Here is a 14,319-nt window from a genome sequence, read left to right as displayed (position 1 = left end):
CCACGGCAGCGCTAAGGAGCAGCAAGCTGAGCAGTAAGGAGCAGTGAGCAGGCGAGCAGTAAGGAGTGAGCAGTCCCAGACTGCAAGAGGGTGCAGGCTGGGTTGAGGGACGCTCCTCCTCCCCCAGTAAACGAATTTTGTGCACCTGGCCTCTAGTTAGAGATAAGTAAGAGCAATATTAGGAATCTTAGCATGTCTATGTCTTGTTTGATACAAGATGAGTAGTAAGTAAATATCTCATGATGATGGCTTGTTAAAGATATTTTCATATTCCTACTTTTTTTGTTTCTTACTGTTTTAGGAAATATTAGCTTGAAAATACCCAAATAGTAATATTTGTATTTTTTCGTAGCATCTCTTTGCTTCTGCCTTGATCCTCCCAGTTCCTCATAATGGGAGAACAGGGATTTGGTCTGGCTTAGTCTTACACTTTCTTTTCTATCCTGAAGCATGTTGCATTATTTTGAAGGTAAAACATAAATGTTCCATGTTGATTTCAGGGTGATAAGAGGTTAAGACATCTTAATTTATAATTAAAACCCTAGTGATGAGAAAAAATTCACAGACTTTTAAGAAATTCCTTTGATGTAATGCAGTTAAATGTCAGCCACTTCAAATAAATTTCCAAGACTAGTGCAAAATATGACATGTTTTCTTAGAAACAACTTTTTTTGAAGTGTTATTTTCTCCCTATTGTCAATTCCTTCTCTTTCCTGAAAAATCAACATAAAGAAGGCTCCAATTCATTTTATAATGAAAACACACATACTTTTTATTGTAAATTTAAAAACTGGAAATGGAAGTCATGAATTGCTTAAAATCTAATTAGTGAAGTTGATTTGGACAAATCTTCATATATAATCATGTTTTCATTTGAATATTCTTCATTTGTTTTGCTAAAAATAGTACATACGGTTGCTATAGAAAAAATGTCTCAATAAACTGACACTTAGTTTTAAATCACTGAATTGTAACCCTAGGGCCATCTCTTTCTGTTGTAATAGCATGAATTTATTTAATTAAATAAAATACTCTCTACCACTCATTTTATTCCTTGTCAACATGAAAGTGGAATATTTTTTACCTAAGCCAATAGGTTCTTAGCTATATAAAGGACTCACATGCCACTGGATGAAATTTTGTAAGAAAATTAAGTGGCAGGGTAAAAATCAAGACTGTTGCCATATTTACTGTGCTTTTTTATTTATTTGAAGGCTGTAATTCACTTTTAAGTATTTATGTTAATATTCAACCATGCATTTCATAATAGTAAGGAAGCCAAAGCTACATGAGTCATTGTTCCCATTCCCTGCTGTGGGTTTTGTTCTTTCTCTATAAGCATTTGATGAAAAGGCCTGGGCTTGAGTTCCTGGAAATGGGAATTACCAAGACTGTGTGTACAATTAGATCACAGCTAAGACCACTTTGCTATGACTTGTTCTAAAGCTCACATGGCCATTAGGAGTTCACTTGGGACCTAAGGACAAAATATATTTTTTTAATTCAGAATCTATCAAGAGCTTCAAATTTAGGGCTTAGATCCAAGATCATTCCTTATGTGATAAAGCTTATTTAAAAAAATCTGGGCTTGGAAAGCCCATTAGCTTTCGTATCTTAACATTTTTATTAGAAACATCCTCCTATTATAGCCACCCTTGCAGTATGTGAGTTTTGTATCCACACTCACCAACACAAGAAAAAAATACCCTTTTCCAATACCCCCTTAAAAACCGGTGTTCAGCATGGATTAGCTCATGTTGAATAATTCAGTAACTCAATGCAAATTTAAAGCACAATATATACTATATAATCTTCTTTCCCCATAAATGACTACTGGATTGTAGTGGTTTTATTATTCTGTTTACCCAGCTCACCTTGCATCTGGGACCTAGTTTGATTTTTCTCACTGATGTCCTGTGGCCCATCTAGGAAATTGAAAAGGCCTGGAAGATGGTGGACGCAGCCTACGATAAAGAGCAGAAGGCGAAGGAGACGATTCTTGCCCTGAAAGAGGAGATCGTGAACTTAACCAAACTAGTCGAGCAAGGGTCTGGACTGACAATGGACCAGGATAGCAAGTAGGTCATAGCCTTCTGATTTATGTTGGATTTGCTTTTGTAGAGGACTCCTTCAACAGACAGCCTGGGGTTTCCCAGTGTCACTTTGAACATGATATAAGTCTCTCTCTCTCTCTCTCTCTCTCTCTCTCTCTCTCTCTCTCTCTCTCTCTCTCTCTCTCTCTCTCTCTCTCTCTCTCTCTCTCTCTCTCTCTCTCTCTTTCTCTCTCTTTCTGGTTTCCTAGAGATTGTTTTCTGTCTATTGCTATTTTTTCTTTTTAATGCTCCCTTTCTCCCTATACAAAACTCCTAATTTATGGTTATATTAAACTTTTGGGTCTATAAGAATCAGTACTACAGTTTCAAAATGAATAAAGATTTTAGGTTTATTTCTTTCAAACATGTGTGGAATGGAACTGGATGCTTTTTGGCTCTAATTTCCAGCTGCTCCCATGTAAACCGCCACCCCCCCCCCCCCACACACACCATCCTTCCAGCTTCTCAGGTTCTTGGCCAGAAAACAGAGTTGCTCTTCACCCTTGCCACTCCTTCTTCCCTTAAAACTTTGTCTTGTTGATTCAGTCTTTCCCTCCCCCCTATCTCCAGTGCTACTGCCTTGGTTTGGACCTCCCTTGCCCTGCTGGACTTGGCAGTAGACTCCTAGCTGGTTTCCCTGCCTTCAAGGAGACATCTCTCTTCTTTACCATCTGCCACATACCAGGTTTATGATGCTGAAACATGTACCCACATGCTTCCATCTCCAGCATAAACACCTTTGAAAATCTATCCATTCCTAAAGGATAAAGTCCAAAATCTTGAACATGTTTTTCTGGGCTATTCATAGATGTGCCCTCGTTAGGCTGGCTCCACTCATGTCCAGCAACACCGTCCTTACTTGCCTCCATGCCTTTGAACATGTTGTTTTCTATGCCAGGAATGCTTTTTCTTCCCTTCTCCACGTAGTACACAACTCTGCATCCTTTCAGACCCATCTCAAACACTATCTTAACTTCCTGGCCATGAGCTTCTCTGTTCCAATTCCCCTCCCACCCCCAGACTCAATGACCAAGCAGAAGAGTCACTGTTTCCATAGGATCTTCATCTACCTCAAGTCTGGCACTGATCACATTGAATTGAAATTAGTTGTTGATGTGCTTCTGTACCCATTAGGCTGTGAACCCCTTGACCTAAGACATCTTTCCCTTCCCTTCAGGAGTCTTAGCACTGTGCAGGCCATGCAAAACCTTGCATTAATCAGGAATGAACATGCACTTTCTTAGGCATCTTAACCATATCTAACTGCAATCTAGATTTCTTATGCTTTCTAGATGCATTTATCCAATGTTGATAGATAATAGTTCTAATGTAGGTATTGGGGGAGGGACTAGAAAAACAGAAGATATGGTATCCATCATACTTAATATTTAATATTTAATCATATAAACTATTTAATATTTTTTAATTAGAGAAGTCAAGCATAATCAGAGCAGCTACTGAAGAGCAAAGTGAGGGCTCTAATTCAGTTAGGAGGCATTGTAATGAGAAGTGGCACATGATTGAGGAGGGACATTGAAGAAACTAGCCCAGATTTTGTCTTCAGTAGTGCCCTCAGGTGTAGTTTCTCTCTTCATAGTAAACTTAGGATTTGAGGTTCTGTTTCTGGAGAAGAGTTTCAATGTGGTTTTATGTTATATCAAAGCTGTTGTTAAAAAAAAACACACACATCATCAAATTATTGTGTTTGGAATAGTCCTTTGATGACTGTCAGCTGCAAGGGCCTCTGCTTTCTCAGCTCTAAAGTGGCTGCTTTGCTTTAGTCTAATTCTGTTGCACAAGTCATATCTGACATAGTTTTTCTACTTTCGAAATGCTAATTCTGCAGAAAGTCATGACAAATTATATGTAATGATTTTTGAAATGTGGAAGTAACTGGTTTACAATTCAAATAAACAAATATTATCACATACTCTCTAAATACTGGCATTATGAATGATTTTTCAAATTTTGTTGTTGGAAACATTTGATATGTGTTGCATTTCTTTGGGAGAAACTATACTCTGTGGCTAGTGGATAGAAAAATGGCAATGTGTGTTGTTTGTTTGTTTTTGCTTAACTTTAGACTTTATAGCTATAATCATAGACCTCCAAGGAATATATTAAATCAGTAGTTTCCTAAATTCGTAACTCCTTAGGGTTAATTACAAGAGTTGACAATAGCAATTATAGTCTTATTGTAACAAATTCAAAATAATACAGAGATATGGATGATCTTTACTTCATCCCCCCAAGTCTTCCACCCTAAATTCCACTTTTCAGAGGTAAGCTACTAGTTGGTGTCTAAATCCCTATAAAACACACACACACACACACACACACACACACACACACACACTTTTTAAATTTTTTTCATTCTTTCTAATAAATTTAATCATAAAAATTTTAATCTCTATCATATTGAGTACTTATTCATCAGTTCTTTTTTCTTATTTTTTAATTTAATTTTTATTTAAAAATTTTAAAATTTATCTTTATTGTTGGAAGTATTATAGGTGTCCCTCTTTTTACCCCACTGACCCCTTCTAGCCTGCCCCATCTCCCATCCTAGGCCTTCACACTATTGTCTGTGTCCATGGGTTATGCATATATGAATAAAAATTATATGATTAATCTCTTCCCACCTACCCAATCTCCCCTGCCTTCCCTGGACACTGTAATTTCTTAAATATAAGAAAAGGGATTACATTATGCATGGTATTATTGGCACTTTTTCAGTTAAAAACTCACAAACAACTCCCATGTCAGGGCGTGAAGATCTTTCTCTTTCACACCTGAATAGTGTTCATCCTTGATCTAGAGCAGTGGTTCTCAACCTTGGCTGCACATTAGAACCACCTGGGAATCTTTTTAAAATCCCGATTTCTGGGCCTCATCCTCCGGAAATTCTGTTTCCTTGTTACTAATGTTGTGGCCCCACCCCATAACAAAGAAACAGAATTTCCGGAGGATGAGGCGCAGAAATCGGGAATTTAAAAAGATTCCCAGGTGATTCTAATGTGCAGCCAAGGTTGAGAACCACTGATCTAGAATCTTTCCCGTGAAAATGAGCTCAGAGGATGATAAGGAGGCCTCATGAGCAGATGGCTGTTTAGTCTGACTCCTGTGTTCTTCTCTTTTAGTATCCGAGATTTACTGAAGTTCAAAGAAGAAGTGACAAAGGAACGAGACCAACTCTTGTCAGAAGTGGTGAAATTACGGGAGTCCTTAGCTCAGACCACTGACCAGCAGCAGAATGCGGAGCGAAGCCGAGAAGAGGCAGAGCACGCCATCATTCAGGTCAGCTCTGCCAAGTAGGGCTTGATGAAGGACCGTTTCCTTCCAGAAGGAGGTTTGTCCTTCCCCAGCCTCCCTCCCCACCACCACCTCCCCCCTCCCTGCTGTCCAACGGTGGCATCCACTGTTCTGCTTGTTTCTTTGGTTTGTTCTTGCAGGAGCGGTTCTCCTGGAGCCACTCTTCTCAGCATTGTCTGAGAAGCCACTAAGGCAGGGCACTGCTTACAGTTCTGTCTGGCCCAAGAAACTGTCCCTGGTGAAGGTCAGGGTGCCCTGCATCTGGAGATGCTGAAAGTAGTTCCCTTGATCCTTTTCCATTGAAAGGAAGCCATCTGGCTGAACCCTTCTGAACACTTTTACATTAAGCCAGAAGTCAAATAGATAACACACAAATCCCAACTCTAGGAGAAAAACAGGAGACTTTTGATCATGAGATAAGAGAAAGGCCTTTCATAGAATTCAGACACCATGATAAAGCTCTAGTGCTTTCTTTAGCAATATCCAGTACTCATGTACAAAATGATTTCACATTTGGGGTAGTTGGCTACATTTAATTTAGTTCCCATTGATGGAGACTTGGATGAGTTCCTTCCATGTTTAACTTTTCTAGATTCTGGGTTTCCATATTTAATCGGATTTTATACCTTCTTTGTGGATTTGTGTCCACCATCAGGGTGGATATTTAGTGGGAAGGCTCTGAAAAACAAAACAGATTTTTTTAAAAAATATGTTTTTTATTGTTGATAGTATTACATATATTTCCCATTTCCCCATCTTTCCCCCCTTCTTCTAAGCTCCCAGCCCCTACCCACCCCACTTCTTTATTTTTAGCATGTTTTTATTTATTTATTTTTAAAATATATTTTATTGATTTTTTTTACAGAGAGGAAGGGAGAGGAATAGAGAGCCAGAAACATTGATGAGTGAGAAACATCAATCAGCTGCCTCCTGCACACTCCCCACTGGGTATGCGCCCGCAACCAATGCACATGCCCCTGGCCAAAATCGAACCTGGGACCCCTGAGTCCGCAGGCCGACGCTCTATCCACTGAGCCAAACCGGTTAGGGCTAAACATGTTTTTATTGATTTTAGAGAGGAAGGGAGAGGGAGAGAGTGATAGAAACATCTATGATGAGAGAAAAATCATTGATTGGCTGCTCCTGCATGCTCCCTGCTGGGGGATCGAGCCTGCAACCTGGGCATGTGCCCTGACCAGGAATTGAACCGTGACCTCCTGGTTCATACGTTAACGCTCAACCACCAAGCCATGCTGGCCGGGCAAAGCAGAATATTCTTGAGATGTTTTTACATTAGGGCTCAAAGATGACTGACCTACGGGGGAAATGCTGCTACAAAGTGACGGCCCTGGGAGAGGGAGAAGCTTGGCTGGTTGGGACCTGTCCTGGGGAGGGGTTCATGTCTTTCCTCCCTGTCCTTTCTGTGCCTGTAGTTCCAGCAAGAAATCCAGCAACGTCAGAATGAAGCTTTGAGGGAGACTCGGAAGAAGGAAAAACTGGAGAAAGAGCTCAAGCAGATTCAGACGGACATGGACACCAGGCAGACGGAGATCAAGGCCCTGCAGCAGTATGTGCAGAAGAGCAAGGAGGAGCTGCAGAGGCTGGAGCAGCAGCTGAAGGAGCAGAAGGTGTGTGGGGTGCGGGCTGCATGGGTGTCCTCGCAAAAACAAGACCAGCACCTTGGTTCAGGGTCTGTTGGGGCCTTTTGTATTTTCTTTGGAAAGCATCAAATTCCCTTCTCTGTAGTTGCTGGTAATAAGACACTGAGCCCTTCGAATAGCTCTTATAGGTAGATATGTGCCCTCCTTTCTTTCCCCCCAGCTCCAACAGGTTAATTTCTTTTTAACTTTTAATTTAAAAAAATATATTTTAATTTATTTTTTAGAGAGAGAGGAAGGGAGGGTGCAGAGAGAGAGAGAAAAAAAACACACACATAGATGTGAGAGAAAAATATTGATTGGCTGCCTCCTGTTCCCACCCTGACCCGGGATCAAACCCGTAACCTGAGTATGTGCCCTGACCAGGAATTAACTGGCAACCTTTCAGTGTATAGAACAACACTCAACCAACTGAACCACACTGACCATTTTCTGAACCACACATACATTTTCTTAATGTATAATAACCATAGAAAAGTGTGTAAGTCACAAGTTATACAGCTTGATCAGTTTTCTCCACTTGGTCACCTGCACTCAGCCCAGGAAACAGTACTCCAGGTATCTCCCTAATGCCCCCTCCTAGTCATGTTCTCCCCCCAGAGGTCACCTCTATTCCGAATTCTAAGCAGAGATCAGAATTTGCCTTTGTGTACTATGAAATGAAATCTACAGGATGTACTTTTTTTTATGTCTATCTTCCTTTTCTCCATATTTGTCTGTGAGATTCATTCATGTCATTGCCACAGTTATAGACTTGTGTTCTCCAGTATGGTAGCCATTAGCAACATGTGGCTATTTAAATTTGTTTTAAAATTAAATACAATAAAAAATTCAGTTCCTGGGGTTTCACTAGCACCATTTCAGGTGCTCAAGATCCACATGTGACTAGTAGATACCATACTGGAGAGCACAGGTAGAGAATATTTACATCAGGGCAGAAAGTCCTATTGGACAGAGCTCATAGAGCATTCCCTCTCATAGCTTTATAGTATTCCATTGTGCAAATATAAGATGGTTTATTTTTAACAGGTTTATTTTAAAGGTTCAAGTTTAGGGAACCATACTCAGTCTTTACACACTTTAAATTAGGTACTATTTTTTGGTAACATTTCCCCTGTAATAGTGGTTTAAGGTAACTTAGTAATAATTCTAGTCTGTCATTTCTCATTTCTTAAAGAAGCAGTTCATGTAATTGAAAAAAAGTCATTTCTGGAAAATATTTTCTCTGAGGAAGTTTCCAAAGAATTGTCAAGCCATATAGCATTTTTCTATTTAAAAAATAGATATTAGAACACATTTCTTTGTCAGTTGCTTTATTTATTTTATATAGAGCCAGAAATAAAATAGATAATAAACAATATATAGTATCCTCAAGTAAAATATGAGACTACTTTGAGCGTGAAATCCGAGAGAATTTTGGACATCATGATAAAACTATAGTGCTTTGTTTAGCAATATCCAGGACTCCTGTAAAACAGTTTTATTTTTAGCATAGCCAGCCACATCTTATTTAGTCCCTGTTGATGGGAAATTGGATGGATTCTTTTCATGTTTAACTCTTGCTTACACGAAAGCTTTACTGACCCTTGAACTACACGGGTTTGAACTGCACGGGTCCATTTAGATGCAGATGTTTTTCAATAAATATACAGTTGGCCCTCCTTACCTCTGGGTTTCCCATACGCAGATTCCACAAACCATGGATCAAAAATACTGTTTCTGATCCGCAGTGAGGAAACTGCAGTTGGGAATCCTCAGCTGGGGAAGGCTAACTGTATGCATTGCTTGGTGCCATTTTATATGAGGGACTTGAGCATCCATGATGTTGGTGTTCTAGGGGGTCCTGAAACCAATCCCTAGTGGATACTGAGGGACAACTGTAGTTAAGCTTTTGGGGAGTCAAATTGTGTGGGGAGGGTGCCTCTAACCCTCACGCTGTTTAAGGTCAGCTAAATACGTGTCTTTCTCTTTTTGTCCTTCAGGCGATTTGATATCCTTCCCATCTCCCCAATTTTCTCCCAACAGAAATGGCACCCTAAAATCTAACCCTCTCTTTTTATAAAACCTACCGTCAAGGAGTGTAAGAGGAAAAGCCAGCTGACACTGAGGTCAGGCTGTTAGAAACCATCCCGCTGCTGTTCCACGGTTTTGACTTAAGTTGGATTAAAGGGGAATTGTGTTGGTGTTAGTGAATGGTTCTGTTCCAGAAAAGGTAGTAGGCATGGATTTGCTTCTGAAGAGGTAGCTTCGGAGCCTCACAGCAGATAAAACTCGGTCGAATCCCTAGCTCATTTGCAATGACTATAGCAATTGTTGTGTATGCGAAGCCTGCCGAATGGTATTAAAATATTTATCCACCACCTGTGAACAAGGCTTCCCAAGGCTCTCAGAAAAAAAAAGGTCCTCTCTGTGTTATTCATTCTAAGGTGTCATTTTTCTCATCCATTTACCAGTAACATTCATCATTTTTGAGTGGGTTAGAGCTTTCACGGGGATAAAGAACCATTTCTACAAAGACAAAAGTAGTGGGGCTTCCTGTGTGGAGACACAGATATTGTAATCAGATAAAAAAAAAAATTAACCAGCTCATTCTACCTCTTTCAGATATTGAACGAGAGAGCTGCAAAGGAACTGGAGCAGTTTCAGATGAGAAATGCTAAACTTCAGCAAGAGAACGAACAACACGCTTTGGTTTGCGAGCAGCTATCCCAGGAAAACCAGCAGAAGGCATTGGAGCTCAAAGTAACCATCAAGTGACACATCAGTTGCCTAGCACTCCCTCCTTCGTTCCCTATAGGTTTGCTGTGCGGTCGGAGCTCTCGGTTCCATAACCTGAATTAGCCTTGATGCATCAGACAGGTGCAAGCCTGCCGTGATTGCTTTGTGCCTGGAAGCAGACAGTGTGATAAGTCCCATTCTTACTTATAAAATTGCAAACCTGATTATTGATCATATGATTATGCAAATGCTTTCCAAAGCGAGCTCAGATGTTCATCTTTGTAACTGAGCCCAGCAAGTCACCAGTTGCTGAGAGCTAGAAACCATTTACACGAGCGAATAGCAAAGTAGTCAGATTGCATTTTATTACTTGTATGGAGAACGTAGAATGAGCAGGGTGGGGGATGGACTGGTTCTATTAGGTATTTACTTCTAGGATTGTAGAAGCATGATATTCACTTTGTCCAATGCAAACTTTAAGACAGGCCTCCTGTTCTTCCTCCCCTTCTTCTGCTTGCAAGTTGAGTTTGGACAACAACTTTATGCTGGGTACATATGTCATGCCTACATGCTTAATAGAACAAAATTCTGAAAACTCTGTAAACCCTATTATGTTAGAATATTGGTTATAAATATTATGAGTGACCGATCAAAAGTAATACTTAGATTCAAGTAATGAATTATACAGTTTCTGCATCACAGGCCCTTCTGAGAACCTAACAGAAATATATGAACAGACACACACACACACACACACACACACACACACACACATTGCACATCTTGTATCTTGTTTTGTATGCAGTCTTAGAGGTCTCCAGGATTTTTCTGAAATCTGACTATGGGGTCTGGATGCATAATTATTGAATTAGAACACCTTATTATTGCAATTGAAAAGGGATTTAGGTCCGTTAATTTGGACCCTGTAGGACCCGAGGCTGAGGAACATTTAAAACAGTCTAGAATGGTTTGACTCGAAAGCATTCCCTATGAGAATGTTGTAAGTTAAAGCAGAAATGAAACGACTACTTAAGGCAAAATAATATATTAGCCCCTAAGGTGAACTTAAAGTAAAAGTACTTATGCCATTACTTCTCTCTTTTGATAACACGACTGGGGCACCTTGAAAGATGATAGATTTTTGTTAAGTGATCCTGAACCGAGGGCATTCAACTTCTCCCAATAATCTGAGGATAACATGCCCAGCTAAGTTCAGTCTCTTCAGTGGCAAGACCTGGGGATAATTCCCAAGTTTATTTGTAGAAGTGTCACTGGTTGCTTTCCCAGTAATTTCTAAAAATGACAAAATTTTGAAAAGTGAATTTAATTTGAATGTAAAAAAAATTCATAAAACTTGAAGCCCATAGACAAAAATTTGGTGTTTTCCTTTGCTAGACTTTATTGTTCTGGTACCTTTGGGCATTATGTAGATTTACCTTTTAATGTTGCCCTGTCCATCTGTCTGAATATACACCCATTGGCTACCATCCTCTGAGGACGGAGGCCCCCTCCTCTCGTGGATGTAATTGTACTGCTGTGGCCATGTGGGTACAAATGTATTTGAATACTTTATGGCATGTTAATAACCTTCTGAAAGAGATCACTTTGTGAGTCTGTGAAAACTGCTAATTGAATATAGCGTCTGTACACAAAATCCACACATTTATGATACACACAGCTCAGCATTCAGTGGTGCCTTGGGACATCAGGTTTAATCTGTCTTTTTATTATTTTTAGCTTATACAGCCACATATTTTATTCAGAGAATAGAGTTTTTCAATTTCCCTCAAAACCAAACAGTGTGTGTTTTGATTTAGTCCAATAGAGTAACTTCACACTGACATAGGAAGAATTTCCTCTTTCTGGTTCTGAGTTTACCATCATCCAGTCACCCTTTATTTACCAACTGTCCCCCTGCTTAATTCTCTCTCACTAATTACAGGCCAAAGAGGAAGAAGTTCATCAGATGCGCACTGACATCGGGAAGCTCAACAAAATCAGGGAGCAAATCCATAAGAAATTACACCAGATTGAAGACCAAAAGGCGGAAGTAGAACAGCACAAGGAAACTCTAAAAAGTCAGATCTTGGGATTAGAGAGAGGTAAACCAAGGATTATTTTGTGCCTTTATAAAATGCATTTATAGACATTTCCTTGGTGACTAATGTCATCTGGCAACTCGGGGCTCTGTATGTACAAACCACAAACCATGCAAATGAAATCAGCGAAACAACGTTCAAACTGGTGGGTGGACAATATGGAGGGGACATCATTAGGAATTCCTTAAAAATTCTTCAACAGACTATCTTGGCACACTGTAAATCCAGCCCAAAGTATTGCTCAGTACTTGTCATGGAGTAAGTGACATCTATACTGTTAGGTTTGGGTTCTACATGACCTTTAGCATTAGTCCGTTTTCTCACCAAAGATAGGGATAAAGGAAAATGAATGCCCCCCGTCAGCAGTATTTGAGGCAATACTGTACCAAGGCTTAGTGGGACGAAAGTAAATGGCTTTTAATTCCTTTTCTCTGTTAGTACTTTATCATCTGGCAAACACTTGTTCTACCAGCTCTCTCATTGGCCTGTGGAGGCAAAATTTAAGTGCCAGGGGAGGCCATCTAGTACAGAAAAATCACTGTGGATACAAACTCTGGAGTCACGTCTGCCTGGGTTCAGATCCCACTTCCACCATATTTAGGTCTTGGGGGATGAAATAAACTAATACACATAAAACATGTGGGGCCAAGTGCCTAGCACTGTGGTCGGCAAACTGCGGCTCGCGAGCCACATGCGGCTCTTTGGCCCCTTGAGGGTGGCTCTTCCACAAAATACCCACTTCTGCGCATGGGCCACGAAGTTTCAATCGCACTGTATGTGCGTGCCCGCATGTGGTATTTTGTGGAAGAGCCACACTCAAGGGGTCAAAGAGCCGCATGTGGCTCGCCAGCTGCAGTTTGCCGACCACTGGCCTAGCACATAGTAAGTGCTTACTCAATGTCATCTATTATTATACAGATATATTACTATGTATATAGTAATAGGACAGACTATGATCCCATTCTGAAAAGAATATAATTGAGCTGAACCGGTTTGGCTCAGTGGATAGAGCCAAACCTGCGGACTGAAGGGTCCCGGGTTCGATTCCAGTCAAGGGCATGTACCTTGGTTGCAGGCACATCCCCCGTGGGGGGCATGCAGGAGGCAGCTGATCAATTTCTCTCATTGATGTTTCTAATTCTCTATCCCTCTCCCTTCTTCTCTGTAAAAAATCAAAAAAATATATTTTTTAAAAAAGAAAAAGAATATAATTGAAAATAGGGGAAACTAGTCAAATTTGGGGTGTCTGAAAAAGCCCTGGACTTGGAGGCAGAGGATCGGGTCTGAATTCCAACTATATCAGAATATGTGAGGCAGGAACACTGTATTCACTCCCAGCGGGCTGCTGTGAGTCGTAAATCACCAAAAAACATACATCTAGGTAAAATCTGAATCTCCAGGTAAGATTTTATTGGAAACATATGTCATGTGAGCCTTTGGGAAGTGCAGCTATTTTTCCTTCTAAGACATCAGGAAAAAAATCTTTTACCTTGACAGTTTCTCCATTCACTTATTCTTTCATTCGATAAATTGGATGCCTACTATGTGCAGGTACTATGCTAGCCATTGGGTGCATGGAGGTCCCTGCCCTCAGCATGCTTACTGTCTAGCACAGTTTAACGATCTAATGTGACAGATGGGAAGGAGAATGGATCCCGAGAGCTTGTTTTGTAACGGGCTTAGTGACTTTAAAAAACACTCCTCTATTTAAATTCCTGTGCTTTTGCTTGCAATAGTTCTAAGCTTTGAAAAGAAATTACATATTCAGTGTTGAACCCAACTCTTCATACTGAAATCATGTTTATAGAGGTCTTCACACTCTCTCTTCTTATTAGTTTATAGATATCGTTAACCATTATTTCTTAGGGGCCTCTTCCTTTAATCTGCCTGATCAAAGAGTGGCATTAGACATAATGGTTAGGAGGATAAATCCTCCATTTATTTATTTATTTATTTTTCTATAACAAAACCCAAGAAATGAACTGAAGAACTGCCAGAACTAATGGGAGTTCAATAGGGTGGCAGGTTATAAAATAAATATATAGATATCTATAGCTTTCTTTCATACAAAGAGTCAGTTAGAAAATATGATGGAAAAACCCCCTCCCATAATAACAAGTAAAGTAATAAAATATCTATGAATGAAGTTACCAAGATATCTGCAAGACCTATATATAAAAAGTGCTACAGAATTCTATTGAGAGGTGTAAAGGAAGACTTGAAAAATGGAGAGATATACCAAGTTCCTGGATGAGAAAACTTAATGTAATAATGATAAAAATCTGTCTAAATTAATCTGCATACTTAACATGATCCATAAAAATTCCAGTGAATTATATTGCTGGGACTTGAAAATGGATTCTAGTGTTCTCCAGAAGAATAAACATGTAACAATAGCCTAGCAATTCTGGAGAAGAGTGATAAGGGAGCATTTGCCTT

General features: G+C 39.8%; 1 protein-coding gene across 1 annotated transcript in view; it reads left to right on the top strand.

Annotated features, from left to right (window-relative positions):
- Window positions 1-14,319, top strand: part of CFAP58 (cilia and flagella associated protein 58) — a 103,765-nt gene that overhangs the window by 25,847 nt on the left and 63,599 nt on the right. Inside the window, exons 4-8 of the mRNA XM_036337372.1 lie at window positions 1,930-2,078; window positions 5,234-5,390; window positions 6,839-7,033; window positions 9,668-9,805; window positions 11,724-11,883. Coding sequence (XP_036193265.1) covers window positions 1,930-2,078; window positions 5,234-5,390; window positions 6,839-7,033; window positions 9,668-9,805; window positions 11,724-11,883 — 799 coding nt within the window. The remainder of the gene's footprint in view (window positions 1-1,929; window positions 2,079-5,233; window positions 5,391-6,838; window positions 7,034-9,667; window positions 9,806-11,723; window positions 11,884-14,319) is intronic.

This window comes from Myotis myotis, unplaced genomic scaffold (assembly GCF_014108235.1).
Source record: "Myotis myotis isolate mMyoMyo1 unplaced genomic scaffold, mMyoMyo1.p scaffold_m19_p_15, whole genome shotgun sequence".
In the NCBI taxonomy this organism is placed as follows: Eukaryota; Metazoa; Chordata; class Mammalia; order Chiroptera; family Vespertilionidae; genus Myotis; species Myotis myotis.
This window is presented reverse-complemented; position numbering and strand designations above follow the sequence as displayed.